At 40.6% G+C, this 20,891-nt stretch overlaps 1 protein-coding gene across 2 annotated transcripts in view; it reads left to right on the top strand.

Moving 5' to 3' along the window:
• The window catches only part of CDH11 (cadherin 11), a 41,826-nt gene that overhangs the window by 9,427 nt on the left and 11,508 nt on the right, over nucleotides 1-20,891 (top strand). For both annotated transcript variants that reach the window (XM_028094787.2, XM_088027126.1), the window contains 5 exons: nucleotides 3,088-3,275; nucleotides 9,042-9,295; nucleotides 15,630-15,766; nucleotides 16,220-16,353; nucleotides 16,590-16,707. In XM_028094787.2, coding sequence (XP_027950588.2) covers nucleotides 3,088-3,275; nucleotides 9,042-9,295; nucleotides 15,630-15,766; nucleotides 16,220-16,353; nucleotides 16,590-16,707 — 831 coding nt within the window. The remainder of the gene's footprint in view (nucleotides 1-3,087; nucleotides 3,276-9,041; nucleotides 9,296-15,629; nucleotides 15,767-16,219; nucleotides 16,354-16,589; nucleotides 16,708-20,891) is intronic.

The raw sequence follows: 20,891 nt of genomic DNA, 5'->3' as shown, positions 1-20,891 counted from the left end.
TGGCCAATAGACACATGAAAAGATGCTCAACATCACTTACCATTGAGGAAATGCAAATCAAAACCACAATGAACTATCCCTTTACACCTGTCAGAACGCCTAAAATAAAAAACACAAGAAACAGCAGGTACTGGTGAGGGTGTGGACAAAGTGGAACCCTCTTGCACTGTTGGGAATGCAAACTGAGGCAGCCACTGTGGAAAACAGTATGGAGTTTCCTCAAAAAGTTAAAAATAACTACCCTACAATCCAGTAACCACACTACTGGGCATTTACTCCAAATATACAAAAACACTAATTCAATGGGATATAGGCATCCCTATGTTTATAGTAGCATTATTGGCTATTACAGTAGACAAATTATGGAAGCAGCCCGAGTGTCCATCAATAGATGAATGGATTAGGAAAATGTGGCACATATATATACAATGGAATATTATTCAGCCACAAAAAGAGTGAATCTTGCCATTTGCACCAACATGGATGGATCGAGAGAGTATAATGCTAAACGAAGTAAGTCAGTCAGAGAAAGACGAATTTACCATATGATCTCACTCACGTGGAATTTAAGAAACACAACAAACTAGCAAAATAAAAAGAGATAGAAACCAAGAAACAGACTCTTAACTATAGAGAACAAATTGATGGTCACCTGAAGGGAGGTGGGTGGGGGATGGGTGAAATCGGTGATGGGGATTAAAGAGGGCACTTGTCCTGATGATCACGAGTAGTGTATGGAATTGCTGAATTGCTGTATTGTGCACTTGAAACTAATATAACACTGTATGTTTAACTATACTGGAATTAAAATTAAAAAAACTTAATCAAATTTAAAAAACAAGAATGTAGCAAAGCCAGAACTTGAACATAAATCTGTTTATGTATATATAGACATAGACAAAGGTACAGTGTGATTATAGTGTTGCTGACGCTGCTAGTACATGGGGAATTCACCACAAGATTAGGAGAGTAGCTGGTATAGAGCCTGGGAGTTTATCATCAGAGAGATGGCACTTTTTGCAAACCTGGGAACAAGGCAGGCAAACAAATATGGTCCCAGGAAGGCACCATGGTCATTCAGAGGAATCCAAAGACAATGGTCTGCACAAGGGAGATACTGAGATAGGATTACAAGGCAATGAACAGTTCTCATAAGGTCCCAGAAGAGATGAAGAAAGACTGCTTTGCCCAGTCAGGCACAAAGTTCAGCACCCCCAATAAGCTTAAGGCTCATACAGCATTCTAACAGACTGCATGCTCCATTATCCACACAACAAAATTGTTTGGTGGGTAGAAGGAAAAAGCAAACAGGATTATTAGCAGGCAGCCATTAATGCCCTTGCTCACATGCGACCATATAGTAAAGTTACATTGCTTCGGTGCAGATACTAGTTTCATTGCCATGAACTCGAATGAGATTTGGAGAAAACCAGTTCAGAACAGGTTTCTGTAAACCATTGTGTAAATTGGTAATTATTTACAGAGACTTATCAGGGAAGACTACACCTCCCGGTTGTCCTTGACTATGCAGATTATGGTGTGATTAAGTAGAATATGGGTCAACCTGAAAGCATTCAAAGCCACATTATATAGATAAATATAGAAACAGTACTGGAACTGATAAAATCCATGGAAGGGAACATAAACCTTAAAAGAGTTTAAGTAACTTGTCCAAAACCACTCAACTTGGAAGTGGTAGAGACAAGGTTTCAAGCCTTGTTTCTCTATATTGTTTCACACAGAATATTTTTAAAATGCTAAAATGCAGATAAAATCATCTCAAATCTGGCTTCTCTACTGAAAACCTTCCAGTGGCTTCCACCAAGCTTAAACAAAACCTGAAGTCTTTCCTATTTCCTGCAATGGCCTTTTTACACAGATGGGCCCCAGCCTACCCATGTACCCTCACCTTTTACAGAAAGCTCCAGTCATACTTGAATTCTTGCTTCTGTATGTCTTCAGTATGTGCCCATTTCAGGGTTTTTGCCACTTGTTCTTTACTCTGTCTGTAATTTTTATCCCCAGAGATTCATGTGATTGATTGCTAACCCTTCAAGGGAGTTCAGATGCCTTCTTCTGAGGGATGTCTTCTCTGACCAACTAATTCCAAATCGATCTTGATTCTCCTTTTTTCTTCTTCTCACACAGACATATTTAACACAAGTGTACACACACACACACATCACACATTCATATACACATTCACACATGCATATGCGTACCAGACACTCATACACACCCGGACATGCATTCACACATGCACCATCCCCCTCACAAAACGTATACGCTCACACAGAGTCACACGCTGTCTCATTACCCTCTACCACTTACGCTACTTTATTTTCCTTCTTTCTGGCAATGACATCAGAGTAGGTATACATTTGCTTTTTTTTCTCTTCAGTGTGCCTCAGTAAGGGAAGAAACTTGAAGATTTCATTCACCACTGAGTCTCCAGGGGCTAAAGCAGCACCCAGTAAATATTTAATAAATATAAATGGACAGACCACACTGTGGGAAACCTTTCCAGAGAAGGCAGTGCTTATTGATCAAATGGTGAAGGAGGTAATGTAAGAGAAGAGTCAACTATAGAGTTAGAAGAGTCATAACCTTGAAGGATAGAATTTGCTTTTGATTTTTAAAAAAAAAATATGGAGCTGTGGAAGTTTTTTTAAAAGAGAAGGATGTGTTTCTGGGAACCTGGCAGTGCTTTGGAGTTAACTTGTGGATCATCCTGAAGACAAGAAAATAAGTCTTTGCTCTTTGAACGTATAAGGATACACATGGTCCTCCATCACTGCCTGATGGGAAATGGAACTGAGTATTGTTTTCCTTTCTCTCATGTGGCAGGTGACCCCACCACATAACCCTGGACCCCGATACTGTTTCATCATCCTTTGTAGAACACATTTCTTTGACAAGCAGGCCATGTGGGATCTTCCTTCCCGTCCATTCACTTCTTTCATGTTTTCAATCAATAGAGAGTTCAATTTCAAACCCTTTGAGAAATTTATTGAGATTCAGTGAAATCTAAAGTCTTACAGCTGCTAAATAAAAGGGAAAATAAAAATAGATGTCTTCTTCTTCTAGGCGTATACCAGATGTCTGTGTCAGAAGCGGCTGTCCCCGGGGAGGAAGTAGGAAGAGTAAAGGCAAAAGACCCAGACATTGGAGAAAATGGCTTAGTCACATACAATATTGTTGATGGAGACGGTATGGACTTGTTTGAGATCACGACGGACTATGAGACACAGGAGGGCGTGGTCAAACTGAAAAAGGTGAGTTAGGGTGAGGACGCAGGTGTGTGAGTGGGCCGGCCAGCCCTGCCAAGGCAACACTGCAGTGAATGCAGAGTGGAAGGCTAAGCAACAAGAATATGGACAACTGGGGGCTGGCCTGACTTTGCAGTTCAGCTCCCAGTTCTGGGCCATAACAGAACTGTATCCCCTTCTGTTACTACAGAGGGAGCTAGCAAAGGGGCTCGGGATGCCGGCCAACTGCCTGTTAGTTTTTCTGTGATTTAGCACCGTTTTCACACAGAAGGGTAGATAGGTAGATAAATCTAGAATTTGGACAAACAGCCCTGAGCATGAAGGGGTTCCTCCTTTGGCTCTGCCAAGCTAACTCTGTTCATACTGGCTGCTCAGAGCATTTCCCATCTGAAGCATCCAAGGGCCACTGTATTGCTGGGCCCTATGTGAAACTTGAGCCAATCCACTGCTTGATTTTCTCTCAAAATTGAGCCTGAGAAACAGCAATGATGGACTTTCCCCCACACTCAGCTGAATTGTCCCTAAAAATGTGTCCTGGAATTAACTCACAGCAAAGAGGAGTTTATTGTTTGCCCTGGTTTTATTTTAAAAATCTGAAATTTACTCAATACTCAGTATAGGCTAAATGAAGTCTGAGCATCTTACAAACATTTATTTTTCAGAAAAATCATATAAAGTAGATAATATTGTCCCGATGGGCAATGGTATCTCAATTTAATTATGAGGAGATTGGGGCTCAGACAGATTAGATAATTTGATCCTGTCATAGTCACATGGCTAGTAGCTCATGGACATGAAATTCAAACCTAGGGTATTCTGGAACAACTTCCCACTCGAAACATTTTAGAAACAGCTGGGCCAGAAAAGGATTGTAAAGGAAGCCAGATAGGATTCACTTTCAGGTGAAGAAATAGTTATGGTATTTTCTAAAATGGTTTTCCCCCCTGATTTACCACTTGAGAAATCAATACCTCTCCATCATCAAAGTGTATGGAGCATTAAATCTGAATTGGATGATGGGATTACCTTGGTTTTAATCAAGCATTCAGTTTCAGCTTGGTTTTGTAGCATGAATATTAAGCTCCTTGGTGTGATGGGAAAGATTGGACTGTAACACTGATAAAAAATTAATTTGAAGAATCAATAAAGAGGTCAGTAGCTGGAGAGCAGGCAGGAGTAGGGTTGGGGAAATTCCTGGGAGGAATCTTTTAGTTAGGGAAAGCAGAGAGAGATGTACTCTCAGAAGCTGACTTTTTGCAATACTTGCAAACATTGTTGGGTTTGGGAGATAGTCTATGGGACACAAAACAAAGAGAAGGTAGGAGGTGACTGTTTAGTAAAAGAGTATGGAAGTTGAGGTGAACTTTGGATACTTGGAAAAGTCAACATTAGTGACAAAGAATTAGTGGCCGTGGCAGCCTAATCATCGACAACCGAGGGCTGGGGTAATCACTCCCTCTGGTTTTCTGCTAGAAAAGTAGCTGAGTGACTTGTGTGTTAGCACAGAGCTGTCAACTTACCTTGTTAATTAATATTACTTTCCCTTCTGCTTGACACTGACATATGAACATTGACATCAGCAATTCCTGCCTCCCACCCTTTGCTGTTCAAGTAATGGGTAGTTGGTTATGCTGAGGTTGTCACCTGTTTTCAATGTATTCAAGGTATAAACACGTACTGTGTCTCTAAGATCCTGAAACATTTAAATCACCCCATGGAACTCACACATCACAAATGAGCTCTCTGCATATGATTAATTTGCACATTTTCCCCCAATTCAGTATGTTTATTCCAGGCAAAGGAATCATCTTCTATAAAGCACTGAAGTCTAGGTTTAGGGCACAGTTTGATGTTATTTCATTTGTAAAAGAATGTTTGCTTGAACTTGTAGCACAAAGTTCTAAATGTCCACCAGGAAAGAAAAGAATTTTGAGGGGTGAATGTAGTTGTATAAAATGATGAATCCTATGGAAGTCATTATACATGATTTAATAATATAAGAGAATATAGAGAGATCATGGATGTATTTTTCTCTTAAAAGATTCTTTAATATGGTATTTTTACTCATTTCTTAATTCATTCACCCATTTTTCTACCAAGAGTTATTGAGTTCTTATTCTTTGTAAGCAGGCCCCTTGTGAGAGGCTGGACATCTAAAGTTGAAAAGACAGAGTCCGGGCTATAGGGAGGTCACAATTTAACAGAAAAGTTGAGCGAAAAGACAAAATAGAGCAGATTTTCTCAGCCTGGGCATATTAACATTTCAGGACTGATGATTCTTTGTTGCCTGGGCTGTTTTGTGCATTGTAGGATGGTGAGCAGCATCCCTGGCCTTTCCTTGCTAGATGTAAGCACACACACTACTGCACCCCACCTGTTGTGATGATTTAAAAATAGCTCTAGACATTGCCTCATATCCCTGGTGGATGAAGAGCAAAATCTCTCCCCAGTTGAGAACCAACTGTAATAAAGTGTGATAAAATCTTAGAATATGGGTCATGAATGACTTCTTACACAAGTAAGAATTTACTCCTAGAGAAGTAGGAATTTACCAGATAGATAAGGAGAGGAAGCCCCCCCCCCAAAAAAAAAGAGCTCCTGAGGGGCTGCTATTGTAGAAACAGGACACATTTAAGAAACTTGAGTAAGTTCAGTCTTGAGAGTTTGAGTTGGATACCGTGAGACCAGCTGAAACACTGTTGTTGGAATCCAAGGGAGAAATTACAAAGAACTGAAGAAGACAGAACAGGTTAGGGTGAAGAATTTAAGAGACATTTAGGAGGTGGAGTCATTCATGTATCAAATAGCTTAGGAAGCAATAAATATTTCTTGAGTATTGACTCTGTGTCAGACACAGTAAGCATCAGAAGTGTTAATGGTGCATAAGAGAGAACCTGCCCTCAGGATATTCAGACAGTCTCTGTGTGGTTAGCTGAAGAACCAGTGCGAAATAAAAATGAAACCTGTCGGTGGCTTGGTGGACTTGGGGAGGAAAATCCAATCTGTTCATCGCAACGCCCTTGATCAAGTGGGCTCCTATTTATGGCACAGAGATCCTGGCGCAGTTTCTGAGCTATTTCCTTTCTACCAAATAAACTCCTTGTAAAGCAGTGTGAGAGCAGCATTAGAAGACATTTTAAATATCCCCTATTTTAATAAAACTATTTTTATGTCCAAGTATTTTTTTATATTCTTTGTCCACATGTATATACATATGGGTCTATAACATTTGACACAGCTGCAATGCTAGAGTGATCTGATTTGTTAACTTAATGTCATATCATAAACATTTTACATGCTGTTATATAATATACATAATCATTTTTAATGACTACATAACATCTCATCCTATTGATGGACCATTATTTCCTTAATAAAATCCCACAGTTGGATTTGGTGTTTTGTGTGTATGTTTCCCCTGATTAGATATAACCCTTTATTATATCTGACAAACAGTATGCATTTTTGAATATTGTTTATTTTGGTTTTCTGTTGAATTAATCCCTCAGGGAGAATTCTCAAGAGGTGGGATTAGTAAACTAAGGGGTATTAAGATTTTTATGGTTTATGTAGTGTGTTGCCTCATTTAGCTTTATTTCAACTACTCATAACATGGATATAAATGTTCATAGGGGAAACTACCTTAAATCTTTTTTTGAAAAGAGTCAAGGTATAAATTGTAGGTAAATGTGTAAAGGTCATTCGTCCATCAGCCCTGCTCCCCATTCACTCAAAACAACTAGTGTAGACGCTCACTTGTTACAGTCAGTCCTGGGGAGTGGGGAAGCAAAGATCAACAAGACTCAACAGAGTCCTTTGGGATGCCCCCCACCCAACCCCCACCTAGCAGGGGTGAGAATGAGGGACTGCAGAAAGGCAGCTCAGGGAAGTTGATTTCATAAGGCAATGAGGATTGGGCTGACCACCTGAAGACTTAGTCAAATCCCACCAAACTAGGAAAGGGCATTCCAGACAAATGTTTGCAAGGATTTGGGGAGTTTTGCTTGGAATCTGAAAAGTATCAGACTGCAGTGTGACTATAGTAGCCTCAGCATCAACAGTGCTGTCCATTGGGAACGTGGCTCTGGGCTCTGGGTCCCTAGCCATATGCTTAAATCGAGTCCAAAAAGTTCTGCTCTAAAAGCATCAACAGGCTACCTGAGGTTAGAAAGTTTCTCCTTACCTGCTCTCAGAACTATCACATTACAGTTTTTTATATTGTGTAATAATTGGAGAGATTTTTGAGAAATTGCAGCAATCTTGTACCTGCAGCCCATAAATAACATTCCTTTCTGCTGCTCAGTAACCCAGAGAAGGACAAAGAAGCTGTTGAGTCCCAGAAGGGTGGATTGGCTGTGTTGGATTTTCCTTCAGGAAGAAGAATGTTCCCTGAGTCTGGGGTGTTGGGGTGGGAAGATGATGGGAAAAACTTTGAATGCGTTTCTCCTTCCTGAAACTGGAATCGTCCTTAGTTTTGAGCTTTGTAGAATTAGGTCAGGACTAAACCCTATGATTATATGCCCATTCACAGTAAGTGTTTGCCAGGCAGTTGACAACAGCATGGCAGGCAGATGCTAACCTTAAAAGACCCAACTCTTTCCAAACATTTTATAGTTCAGCATCATCCTGAGTGCTAATTAGAAAGTTCTGTTTCCTAGGCATCCGGGCTTGTTTCTCTGCCACAGTTGTACTTTTCACCTTTGACTGATTGATTCATTTGTACCTCCTCTCATTCAGAAGCAGGGAGTGTTTACCATCAATTTCTCAATAACTGCAGTCATTCAAATACTACTTCTCAAGTTTTCTTGACTCTGTGTGAAATCTATACTATTGATAATTTTTTTCTTTAAGTGGGCTTCTTTTAAACATATATGCATTCTTTTAACAGGGAAGCATTATTCTCACTGTCCTATATCACTTGCCATAAATGGAAGGTAACCTAGAAATGACTGTAGTCAAATAAAATGATGTCATTACATTCTAGCTAGAAAGTTTTATCACAGTCTCTCAAAAGGAGATTAGGAAACATATCATATATGTTAAAAAGTAGCACTATACTGAGGTTTACTGATGTATCCTTGACCTGTTTGGTAGTGGAAGAATGAGAAAAGGGATACTAGCGTCAGTTAGTAACTTAATAAGTTAATGTCATTCGGCAAATCTATCCACCAAAGTCACCCACAAACTACCTGAAGTCATCTTGAGGGCCACTGTTTGTCTGGGTCCCAGACTTTGGGAAGTGCTACATGGTCAGAAAATTTAAAATTAGGTTGTCAATATAATTAAGCCAGCTGTGTGTGTGTGTGTGTGTGTGTGTGTGTGTGTGTGTGTGTGTGTGTGTAGGAGAAGAGTCATCTAACAAGACATACTTGTGCTGAAATTCAGTGGGTGTTTTCATTACCAAGATTCTTAGTACTTCACAGAATGGGCTACATCATATACTTTTGTAGTGTTTTAATTCATTTCCTTAGATGATTTTAGTGAGTGATTTGGACAGCCTTAGTGTTGTTACTATAGAATGAAGTTCATTTTCGATGATGTGGTCCTCCTGTGTCTGTTGGGCTCCTGGAATTACCCACAGAACACAGTCCAGCTTTCAGGAATTGATTTGTCTGATTTTCTGACCAAATGGCTCAGGTAATTGGATATTGAATAGACACTGATTTTCTCCTTTGGAGGAGCTATTCACTCTGCCCTGTAAAACAATCCAGTCTTTCTCCTCCATAATTCTTTCAAGGAATTGGTTGTCAATCTTCCCTTCTTTCTCGCCAGCCCGTAGATTTTGAAACCAAAAGAGCGTACAGCTTGAAGGTAGAAGCAGCCAATGTGCACATCGATCCAAAGTTCATCAGCAACGGGCCTTTCAAGGACACCGTGACAGTGAAGATCGCAGTGGAAGACACTGATGAACCCCCCATGTTCTTGGCCCCAAGTTACATCCATGAAGTCCAAGAAAATGCAGCTGCAGGCACGGTGGTTGGGAGAGTGCATGCCAAAGACCCCGATGCTGCCAACAGCCCCATAAGGTACAGACATTTATTTCAAAGGCCTGGATGAGGAATTTTCAAGGCAAGAGGTTTTAGGAAAGCCCTGAGGGAAGCACCTCCTTCAGTTTCAAAAAAGGGTCCAAGATGATCCGTTTCGATGCAGTGTAAACAAGATTAAGATTTAGGAGATGTGAGTTTGACGCCCCCTCTGCCACGAACTTTTTGGATCGGCTTGTTCAAGCTACCTAATTTCTGTCTGCAGCAGGCTTGCCAATGTGTACGAGGTGAGGCAGCTCTCAGCGGGGCCTGTCTCAGGGAGCTGTGCTGAAGTAGGAATAAGGATTATGAAGTAATCATTGTAATTATAATTTATGGAACACTTTTCTATGCTCCAGTTACTCTGCTACGTGTGTTAGACATAGGATCTAATGTATCCCGGCAACTTTATTTTATAGGAATTATTGTCACTTAAATTGAGGGGACATGGGGTCTCCGTGGGGCAAAGAGACTTGGCCAGAGCGACACAGCCAGTGAACAGGGGGCTAGGAGAGCAAGCTCTGTCTAGCTAATGGCTACTGAGCACTTTGGAGAGATAACAAAGGGCCACACAAACTTAGGGTGCTTTTATTATTATGAATCTATCTTTATAACTTAAAAAACTAGCTAGAAAAGTGATTCAGAACCCCGCCTTCCCCTCTCCCAGACCTGTGTTAATGACAGATGAGGCTGATGAGGAAGAGGTTAGAGATGAGAAGAGAGGAAGATAGCCAGAGAAGGCTGGTCTCGCATCGGAGACGTGGACAGGACAGGAACACACAGCTGCCTGAAACCTGCCCCAGGCTTGGATTCCAGCAGCTGGTTATTTGTCCATGGCCCTTCCACTAACGCCATTTTTTAAAAAAGAATTTATTTATTAGACAGAGAGCATGAGAAAGCAGGGGAGGAGCAGACCGAGACGGACAAACTCTGCACGGAGTGGGGAGCCCCACTCAGGGTTCAATCCCATGATCCTGGGATCATGACCTGAGCCGAAATCAAGTCAGACACTTAACCGACTGAGCCACCCAGGTGCCCCCGCACTGATTCCTTTCTCACCTGGACTTCTTCCTCTGTCTCCTCCCGGTCTCCCTGCCTCCAGTTTCTCACCCACCTTTCTGCTGTCCTATAGCCAGACTGAGCATTTTTAACCACACATCCAAACATCATATCAGACTTCAGACTTCAGTTATCAATGATCAAACTGTTCCCCCTTGCAGCTCCCTCCAGAATAATCCCAACTCTCTTATTTAGTGTCAGCCTCTTCTTGGAGCCTCTCCACCCTGATTCCTGCTGTGTCCTACTCATCTCTTCCGTTTTCAGTCTACTTTCCTTTGGCATCAGACTCTGAATTGCAACTAAACTGGGCCACTTCCTATTCTTTGAAGCAGAATCTACTCTCTCCTGATTCCTGACCTTCACATGTTCTTCCTCCCCAGGGGAGCTCTGCTCCCCTTTCTTTCAAACTTGCTACATGGTACTCATTTTTCCCAACTCCACTTGGGTGTCACCTTCTCTAGAAGTTCTTCCAGGGCACCCTACTGACTGATCAGATGCAGTTTCCACCTCACAGTGCTCACCACACAAAATCACAGTGACTCCTTATGTTATGTGTTGTCCTTGGCATGCACCAAAAGGGTCAGGGAATGTCTGTCTGGTTCCAGGGTTGATAAGCTATAGCCCACAGGAAAAATCCAGCCACCAGTTGCATTAGAGGAACCTGTATACTCTTTTTCATAATGGCTCTATCTTGAAGAGATATTTGCACTCCCATGTTCACTGATGCATTATTCCCAATAGCCAAGACATGGAAACACCTTCAGGATTCATCAATGGATGAACGGATAAAGAAAATGTGATATATATGGGTGTGTGTGTGTGTGTGTGTGTGTGTGTGTGTGTGTATTATAAATTAGGCTTAAAAAGACAAGGGAATCCTATCATTTATGATAATTTAGATGAATTTGGAGGGCATTCTGCTAAAAGAAGTAAGTCAGACACAGAAACACAAACATAGCATGATACTACTTATATGTGGAATCTAAGAAAGTCAAACTTTGGGATGCCTCGGTAGCTCAGTCACTTAAGCATCTGCCTTTGGCTCAGGTCATGATCCCAGGATCCTGGGATCAAGTCCCACGTGGGGCTCCTTGCTCAGTGAGGAGCCTGCTTCTCCCTCTGCCTGTCGCTCCCACCCCTGCTTGGGCTCTCTCTCTGACAAATAAATAAATGAAATCTTTAAAAAATAATAAAATAAAAATAAAAAAGTGAAACTTTGAGAAACAGAGAGCAGAATGGTGGTTGCCAGGGTAGTTCCCACTAGGGGGTGGGGAAATGGGGAGATGTTGGTCATAGAGTACAGCTTTCAGTTATGAAATGAGTAAGTTCCAGAGATCTAATGTACAGCCTGTTAGCTATTTTTAAAAATGTATTATATACTTGCAATTTGCTAAGAGAGTCCATCTTAAGTGTTCTCACCACACACACACAGGAAATAGTAACCAGGAGAAGTGATAAATACATTAGTTAGCTTGAGCATGGTAATCATTACATAAATTATACTTACAGCGAAACACCTTACTGTACACATTATATATAGACTTTTTATTATTTGTCAATCATACCTAAGTAAAGCTGGGGAAAAAAGTAAACAAATCTGAGCATCAAAAAAATTTTGCCATGAACGATGGAGTTTTTCTGTTGACACCAAAGAAAATGCTGAAAGGGCAGCAGGAAGACCCAAATGAAAATGTTTTTAGTTGCCTTTAAATCCTTGAGTGTTGTCCCTTTTGGGAGAAAGGAAGAGAATCGCCCTTTAATGGGCATCTTCTTAGCCCCAGACAATGTATTGCACTAAGTTATTTAAACTAATCCTCAGATCCCCTTTGAAGCTATGACTGCAGGATGCAACAGATGGAAATACTTAGTCTCAAAGGGGTGACATGCACTCTTCAGAGTCACCTAGCCAGTTGAGTATAGAAGACGGGGCTTCAGTGCAGATCTGCCTTCAGTCCATTTTGAGCTTCTTACTCTAGCCAAACAGCCACCAATAAAAAAAATTTCCCAAGAAGTTTTGAGTACCGTGTTCTCTCTAGGAAGGAAGAAATATTACATAATGACTGAGGATTGGCGTAACAACACCTTTAAACTACTCAAAGATGTCCGTGGCATGGATTTTAAATGAGTTAGTTTTGGCCTTAGAATATTGAGGTGCATTAGCAACGCACTGGACGAGTGATGACATGAAGACACTTGAAACCACTGCTCATTTCCTCTGTACTTCTTGTCTCCAGGACCCACATCTGCGATTGGTAATTTGGGTCATGTTCTCAGTGGTAGCTGTTCTGTGCATGTAGGCAATTTCCGTGTCTATAATTATCCAAAGATGCTCAGTACCGCCCTTGAACCCCGCTCTTTATCCACTCAGCCTGTTCCTCAAACAAATCATAGAACACTCAAGTCTTTTTATGTGGTTTGTCTCCTGTCCTGTTGTCTGCACTAATTTCCTGATTGTTTATCTTCCCCTGTACAGGAATTCATGTCCTTGGACATGTGGGCAGGACACTATAGTGTCAACCAAACTCTTAGCTATGTGGAAATTTTGCAGATCTTTCTTCTCAGACTCTGTAGCATGAGATATACTTGTGTTAACTGGTGGCTTTTGGAGATATTCTCTCTTCTTAGGTTCCTTGGCAGTAATCTGTTCATGCCTGAGACAGCACCATCCTGGGGTCTTCACTAGTCTTTGATCCCTGTCTAGGCAGTGAGGGCTCCCTGAGACGCATCCTTTTGACTTGGACCTCTCTCTGTGTCCCCTCATCTACAGCATTCCTACCCATGCGTGACTGAATTGAGTTAACGCTCCAGATTCTCTGCCTCAGGGCTGATCTTTCTCTCTAATTCCACCCTGTACCTATCCTGCGGTCTACTGTGAATTTTCACACGCTTGCTTTTTTCCTTCACTGGCTCACTCATTTTTTTTTCAAAACTTATTTTTGAGCTCATACTTATTGTGACACCCTTAAAAAGAAATAAACCTGACTCCACCTTGATTCTGTGAAACCTGAGGTAGAGCTGACCTGTTACTCTCTCAGCGTGGCAGCATATCCCTAGTGGAATTCTGAACTCTCCTTCTTGCTAAGCTGCCTTTGTTTTTATGTTTCTCAATGTCTCCTTCTCTGACACTCAGGCGAGGTACTCTCTAGGACTCTCCCAGCCTCCTATTGGTGTTCTCTTCATCACGCAGTCTTCTGTCCCTGCCCTCACTCCTGTACCAGCTCCTGTACCCTGCCACCTCATTCAGAGCCTAACCATGACTCTGCCTTTCCTCTACTCTCTCTCTCTTGCTTAGACCATCTTGCCCATCCTATCTTATTAATCATCCCCATGGCTGATTCCATTCATTTGTTCCTCTGATCAAAAGCCTTCTATGATTTTTCACTGGCTGTAGGATGAAGGTCACACTCTGTAGACTGACATTTGAGAACTTCCACGGTCTGTCCACAGTGTGTGACAGCGGTCACAAGAAAAAGAAGAGCAACTAAGACTTGTTGTACTGTTTACAGTATGTGAGGTGCTAGGTTATATACCTTACCATGTATCATCATTTCATGTAATTCTGTAATTCTTACAGATGAGCTAAAAGCTAGGTACTGTTCATAGTCCTGTTTAAGAGATAAGTCAGCTGAGATTCAAAGAACTTAAGTGGCTTTTCCAATATCACCGAGCTTATATGTACTGGAGCATGAACTTGTATCTGGGACTTTACAAAACCGAAATTCATGCCCTTCGCTTCTAGAGAATAACACTTTGCATTGTTAATTATCTTTCTCCCTGTGAGTGTGTCTTGTCATGTCAACTAGATAGTAAACTCCCTGGTGGCAGGGGAAAAAGAAATTCTATTATTTTTGCCTCCTTTTCGCAGAGGGCTATCTGCTGAAAGCTATGTTCCTGAGCCTCTCCTGACAGTTACGAGGTGTAAATGGTTTATCTTCAGTTTCCTGACTGGGGCAGGGGATTCATCATTCCATTCCCACAGGGAGCTTCAAAGTCAAATGATATCGTGGATGAGCTCTTGTCTTTTATACTGTGAAGTGCAGCTCCACGTGGGGGACCTCTGTGGAAACAACATGATCTAGAATTGGAAGATCTGTGTTCTAATGTTGGGCCCCCCAGAAACTAGATAATCAGCCATTTGCAAATCCCATCATTCGTAAACTGAAGAGATTAAATTCTCTGACATCCATGGTCTTTGCCACCTTTAATATATCTTGGCTTTGATGACCCTCAGTGAACGCCTTCAGACATATGTATTCTGTAAACTTTAGGAAAGCACAGCCAAGCCGTCCAAGAGCAGGAAACAACCCAGTTACGAAGCCCAGTATAACTCCCAGAGTTAATCTAACCACTTTTGCTCTGCATTTTGGAGACAGTATGGCAGAGTGTAAAGGGAAGGGGCTTTAGAATTCACCAGACTTATTAAAGCCAGCACTCTGGTACTTACAACTCCAGGTACCCTGGGCAAGATATTTTACCTTACCACACCTCAATGTAGGCCATTCTTCTTGTTCCATCTCCCTCTTCCCTTTGCCATAAATACGATCCAGTAATATTCTGGAAATTATTTTGTCTTTTGTTAGTAAAAAGCAAATTTTCTAGGGGACAGGAGTAGCTAAAACCTTCCAGCTGTGCTATTAGGCACAGCCCATCATGAAAGTGTGGGGAGAATGCTCTACAAATGAAGGACTAAGCCTGCTTTGCATATTTCACCATGAATTCAGAACCAAACTCCCTGGGAACCCCTAAAACCAAATAAATAAACTAAATAAATTCATTCAAAATAGAGTTAGCATTTTTCTTTAAATAAGGAGAAAACTGATTTGTAGGACCATAAATGATCCTTGATGATAAATTTAGATAAACTTAAAACTATTTAATATTTAATATTGCAAAAATCTAATAAAGGTTTGATACATTTGTGACTTTTCTGAGTAGTTTGGGAGCAAGGCAATCCCACTTCCAAAATGCAGTTTCATAAATATTCAGATAGTGGGTGATTGTAGTAAATATGAAGAAATATGCAACATGTCATTATGCTTCTCAATCAAATATATGCTAAACAGCTCTTTCATTCATTGTACTGAATAAAGAATTCCAATGTGGCAAAATGATTTCTATAAAAGATTCATGTATGAAATTTAAAAAGTAAATTTGATTAAAAAGGAAACCTAGCTCAAGTAATTCATTGAAAAAGTTGTTTTAAATATAGCATGGAGAAAATATTCAAATATTAAGCTGCTCGGAATGTCTCTAATTGCCTCATTTGCATTCTGCTTAGGTATTCCATTGATCGTCATACTGACCTCGACAGGTTTTTCACTATTAATCCAGAGGACGGTTTTATTAAAACCACAAAACCTTTGGACAGAGAGGAAACCGCCTGGCTCAACATATCCGTTTTTGCAGCAGAAATCCGTAAGTATTCTCCTAAGGGTTTTGATTCTACTTTACCAAATTTGATTCCATCAGACTCTATATATATTCTGGAAAATGACAGACAGCTGAGATATATATTTTTAGTCTTAAGCATATGTTTTCAAACTTTAAAATTTATTATTGGTCATCTATTGAAGATGACATATAAACACATAGAGATATTTTCATTTTATTTTTTATTTTTTTCGCAGAACTGGGTATAGTCTTGGCAAGTGAGCTGATAGCCCTGAGCCACTTGGAACCCATAGCCATCACTGAAGGATTCCCCACTTTATCATGCCACTCAGGATTGTTTAAACCCAGAGCAGCAGAACCCTTAGAGCCAAGATTTGTAGGTGCTTACTTACCTATAGACCAGTGGTTCTCAAACTTGCTCACACACTGGAATATCATGGAGGGCTTGTATTTATTGTCTGAATTCTCTTCTTTCAGACAACCGGCATCAGGAAGCCAAAGTCCCAGTGGCCATTAGGGTTCTTGATGTCAATGATAATGCTCCCAAATTCGCCGCCCCTTACGAAGGCTTCATCTGTGAGAGTGATCAGACCAAGCCACTTTCTAACCAGGTAATGATGCCGTCCTCTTCCCTGGCTATAAATGAAATAAATTTGGAAACAGAGTTTGGTCTTGAGAGCTTCACCAAAAGTTACTTCCCACCGCCCAAGAGGGCTTCAGAGCCCTTCTTTAGCTCTGTAGCTATGTTCTCTTGTTAAACCCAGGCTTCTTAGCCAGCCAGGAATTTTTGAATAAATGATGTGTCAATGTCAGCATGATTTATTTATGGACCACCTTTCTCTTTCAGCCAATTGTTACAGTTAGTGCAGATGACAAGGATGACACAGCCAATGGACCAAGATTTATCTTCAGTCTACCCCCTGAAATCATTCACAATCCAAATTTCACAGTCAGAGACAACAGAGGTTCGTACCAAGGTTCCTGGGCATTCAGAGAAGTAGAAATGGAGAATGAATGTCTTTTATATTGCAGACCATAAGTGTTTCCCCTAATCTTAATAATGCCTCTCTGTTGAAGAACAAACAAGAAATAATAATGCCACCCTTATTTTTGAGACACGTGGGCTCATTTGGTGCATATGAATAAGTGAGTCTAATTTTATTTCACTCTTTTTGTTGGCTTTGATATTCATGAAGCAGTGGGAAAACCAAGTGGGGAAGCTTACAGGGTCAATATGCAAACAACTTCATTTATCTTTTTTTAAGAGACTGATAAACCCTTGGGGGGAAGCATGGCTCTATGAATATTGATATCAAGTAAAGCATTAAAAGAGATTAATTCAACTTTGTAAGGCAATGTAATCTTTCAGCCGGCCTTCCCTTCCAAGCATGGTTTTAATTCAGTGTGGTTGGGTATAGAGCTTGAAACCTAAAGGTGGTTGCAGAATTACTGCCTAAAGGGCATGAACAAAGCATCGTTTGGCAACCGTAAACATGGCAGAATTTACTATCATTCCTGCTTCTCATTTCATCAGAGAGGTTCTAGACTCACGAATTATTTGAAATAGTTGTTCTTGTTGTATAGGACCAAAGTGAAAGAGTCCCTTGACAAAGTTGGTAGCGAGCCAGGATCAAAAAATAAGTTTCCTGACTTGTGGCCAGGCTATTTTGGTCTGCAGCTGTTCCTATAAGCTGGTGACAATGCAGGTCTGTGGAAATGGGAAGATGGATGCCATCATTTGACATAGGAATAAAAGGTGGTCCTCCTGAGTATACAGGCTTTCATTAGCCACACACTTGCTGTGCACTAGGTTATAGATTGATTGCTTTCCCAGTGACTGAGATCAGGCTTAGAGGAGCTTAAGTTAACCTAATAAGTATTATCACTTTTCCCATCTCTGTTATCGCTGTTATCAGTATCATAAATTCCAGCAGCTATGCTCCAGACACCATACCCAGACCCTCCTTACACTCTCTAATTTCATTCTCTCAACACACCATCGGTCAGGATGATTATTAGCCTTCCCATGTGAGGGTGAGGAAAAGGAGGCAGAAAACCATCAAGTGACTTGTTCAGAGTCAATCAGCCACCTAGGAGTTAGACCTAGGTTTTAAACCCAGTCTCTCAGAGGCTAGAGGTTACAGCCCTAACCAGTGGCTCTACTGGGTTGATTAATATTAAAGTAAGGAAATTCCCCATGCTGCTTGGATTTGAGGGGATAGGATCTAACATACTTTATTATTATTTCTGAAACTCATTTGAGCATTTAATTATGGCTTTTTTTAAATCAAGCACATATCAAGGACCGCCCAGGTGGCTCAGTTGGTTAAGCATCTGCCTTCAGCTCTGGTTATGATCCCAGGGTCCTGGGATCGAGCCCTGTATCGGGCTCCCTGCTCAGTGGGGAGTCTGCTTCTCCCTCTCCCTCTGCCACTCTCCTGCTTGCTCTCTCCCTCTCTCTCTCTTTCTCAAATAAATAAATAAAATCTTAAAAGAAATAAATTAAGCGCATATCAAATGAGACTGTGGGATAAAATGTCCTAGATGCCACGACAGATTTTTCTTCCCGATGCCTTGCTCTCTGTAGGGGTTGCGCTCTTGAGAGCCTGGGTATGAAGGTAGTTATACGAGAGACCTGTGTTTTCAAGGAACCCTATAAAACAACCTGTCCTTCACTTTGTCAGTGATTCCTATCATTTTGAAATAGAAACAGTACTTGGAGGCTTTAATTTTCTATTTTGTCTAGGATTTTTCTTTTACTTGTTGGCTTTGGTTGATGGGCACCTGTGAGTGCCTTAAGCACCTTTAAGAGATAACTCTACCCAGCACTGAGATAGATGAGTAGTTCTCAACTGGGAGCTCACGTACCTCTAGTGTTACATGTGTATGATATAGGAATTTCCTTTCGTAAATGTACGTTTCTCCAAAGCAGGGAGACCCTTACACGTAGTGGCCATTTAATAAGTGTTTCCAGAGCTGAACTGAAGAAGGTAGCACACACAATGTTTTCATAATACTTTCTAAGATATGTGTACACTTTGAGTGCATGAGAATCCCTGCCTCCACTCTTAGATTTTTCTTAATGCCCAAACTCTTCTGGGATCCCACCCTAGGTTGATAGATTGCTACGCTGACATAAACCTAGGCTTTTGTCAGTTTTATGATGACGATACTTCTTAAGAAATATTTCAGTATACATTTAGTTTTATCAATAGCGAGGTGATTGACTCATTTGTCTGGAAAACACTGCTGTTCTCACATACGTCTTATGCCACCCCCTCTTTTATGATCTGTTGACTCAAATACTTGTGGTCGGCAGGTCAGAAACACCTGACACAGCAGGTGTTTCTAGGTTTTTCTCACTGTGCCAACTTCGCCTCTATCACCTGCCGTGTCTTCTTTGTTTTTATGTGTGTGATAATATTTAGTTGCTGTTAACCCTCTGAGAACATTATATGAAGACATATTGTTCTCTAGGGAGTTGTAAGTATTTTACTTTGTCACAACACTTCGGGTATGCCATCAGTATTTTCAAAGAGATTCTATTACCATGGATGAGCCCGCCCAGTACGCAGTCTGTCTCCCCTGCCCTTCCCTCTAAGAGTCTAATCCTATGCGGAGCCACCACTTTTGCAGGGAATTGCTCCTTTTTAAGATAAATGACTTTATTAACTATGGCAAACAGTTAATGAAAACTCCCATGTTTAGAGCTATTACAAAACCTTAAAGCAAATACAGTCCTATAATTATCATTTAATAGAGTCTCTTTCAGCTAGCTCCTAGAAGTAATTACATATTGAAGTAATCCAAAAGGAGTAATCACATTCCACATCCTATTAATAGCCTACTGAGTTACCAAATTTCTCGGCTGAGACTGTTTTCCATAGAAAACATGAGATAATGGTTTATATCACGCTGAGTAAAAGCATCAGGTTTCTTTCTCCTTGAGTGTTTACTTCCATTATGCCATGTAAATAATCAGGATTGTGTTTGCCTAAACTCGGCATAAGCATTATGGTTCTTTAGAAATATGAGGAGGAAAGCCATCTTAATAAACCCAAGCCTTCTATTTCATTTTCCTTTATTCCATTCTGTAGCCCAGCTTCACAGATGACTCAGCAGGCAGCCGGTGAGTCCATCTCGGGCTGTTAATATCAAGAATGGTGCTGTTTGGGCACCATTTGGGCACCAGAGCTGACCTGCCCTGGTTTTGAAATGCATTTACTTTGAAAATATCAGCCTTATGGCATCTCTAAAAACACAAGAAATGTGTAATGGATGAGAAAAGGGCAAAGAAAAAAATGCTGAGAATAACCCTTCCCATATAGCTAGCTCCTCATTAATTTATAAAGCTTTGTCGTGGCCAGTGTTTCACTTCATTCCTCAGATAGCTCCATGAGGTTCAGCATGAATATTTTTATCCTCATTTTCTGGATAAAGAAAGAATATGAGACATCAGGAGCTTGAGACTTGCCCAAGGTCACACGGCCCATCAGTGAAATAACGAACAAGCTTGGGGACTTGGAGGGTTCCATTGGGTGTACACACTATACTATGAGTATAAAGTTCATGTCTTTTCTACTTAATGCTTTAAAAAAAATCTTTGTTTACCCTGTAGTCAAATAATAACAATCTTCAGAAGAGGAAAAACCTAAAATTCAATATTTCTCTAAGGTTCCAGGGGAAAGTGAACAGGGGACACATTGCACTTCAGGTTCAATTTAAATCACAGCCATAATAATTGTAGTAACATATATTTTCAGAGTTTTATGATTTTCTCCTACTACATAATTAACACATATTCTCTGTAGGAAAGTTAGAAAATACAGAGAAGCAGAAATATTATTATCAATAATAAAATAACTTGATAATATGTTGTTCAGAAATAATCACTGCTAGTTCTTATCTCTGTCCAGACTTTTTCTTGGCATGCATATATATATATATATATATATGTGATCTCTAAAAAAGGCAATCATAAAATTCATGTCCACTTTTTTCCTACCTAATAATATCTGATACACACTTATCAGCATCAATATGCTTTTGTCAACATTTCCTTCTGAATATCTTCCTAACTTCCCCTGTATAGGTGTCTGATCTCAGTTGACCATTATGTAAGTACATTGTTTCTACACCTTTGCCAAAT

This window comes from Eumetopias jubatus, unplaced genomic scaffold (genome assembly GCF_037043125.1).
Source record: "Eumetopias jubatus isolate StellerSeaLion01/CBP00866 unplaced genomic scaffold, mEumJub1_p1.0 scaffold_10, whole genome shotgun sequence".
Classification (NCBI taxonomy): domain Eukaryota; kingdom Metazoa; phylum Chordata; class Mammalia; order Carnivora; family Otariidae; genus Eumetopias; species Eumetopias jubatus.
The sequence above is the reverse complement of the archived record's forward strand: the minus strand, read 5'-3'. Positions and strand labels throughout refer to the sequence as shown.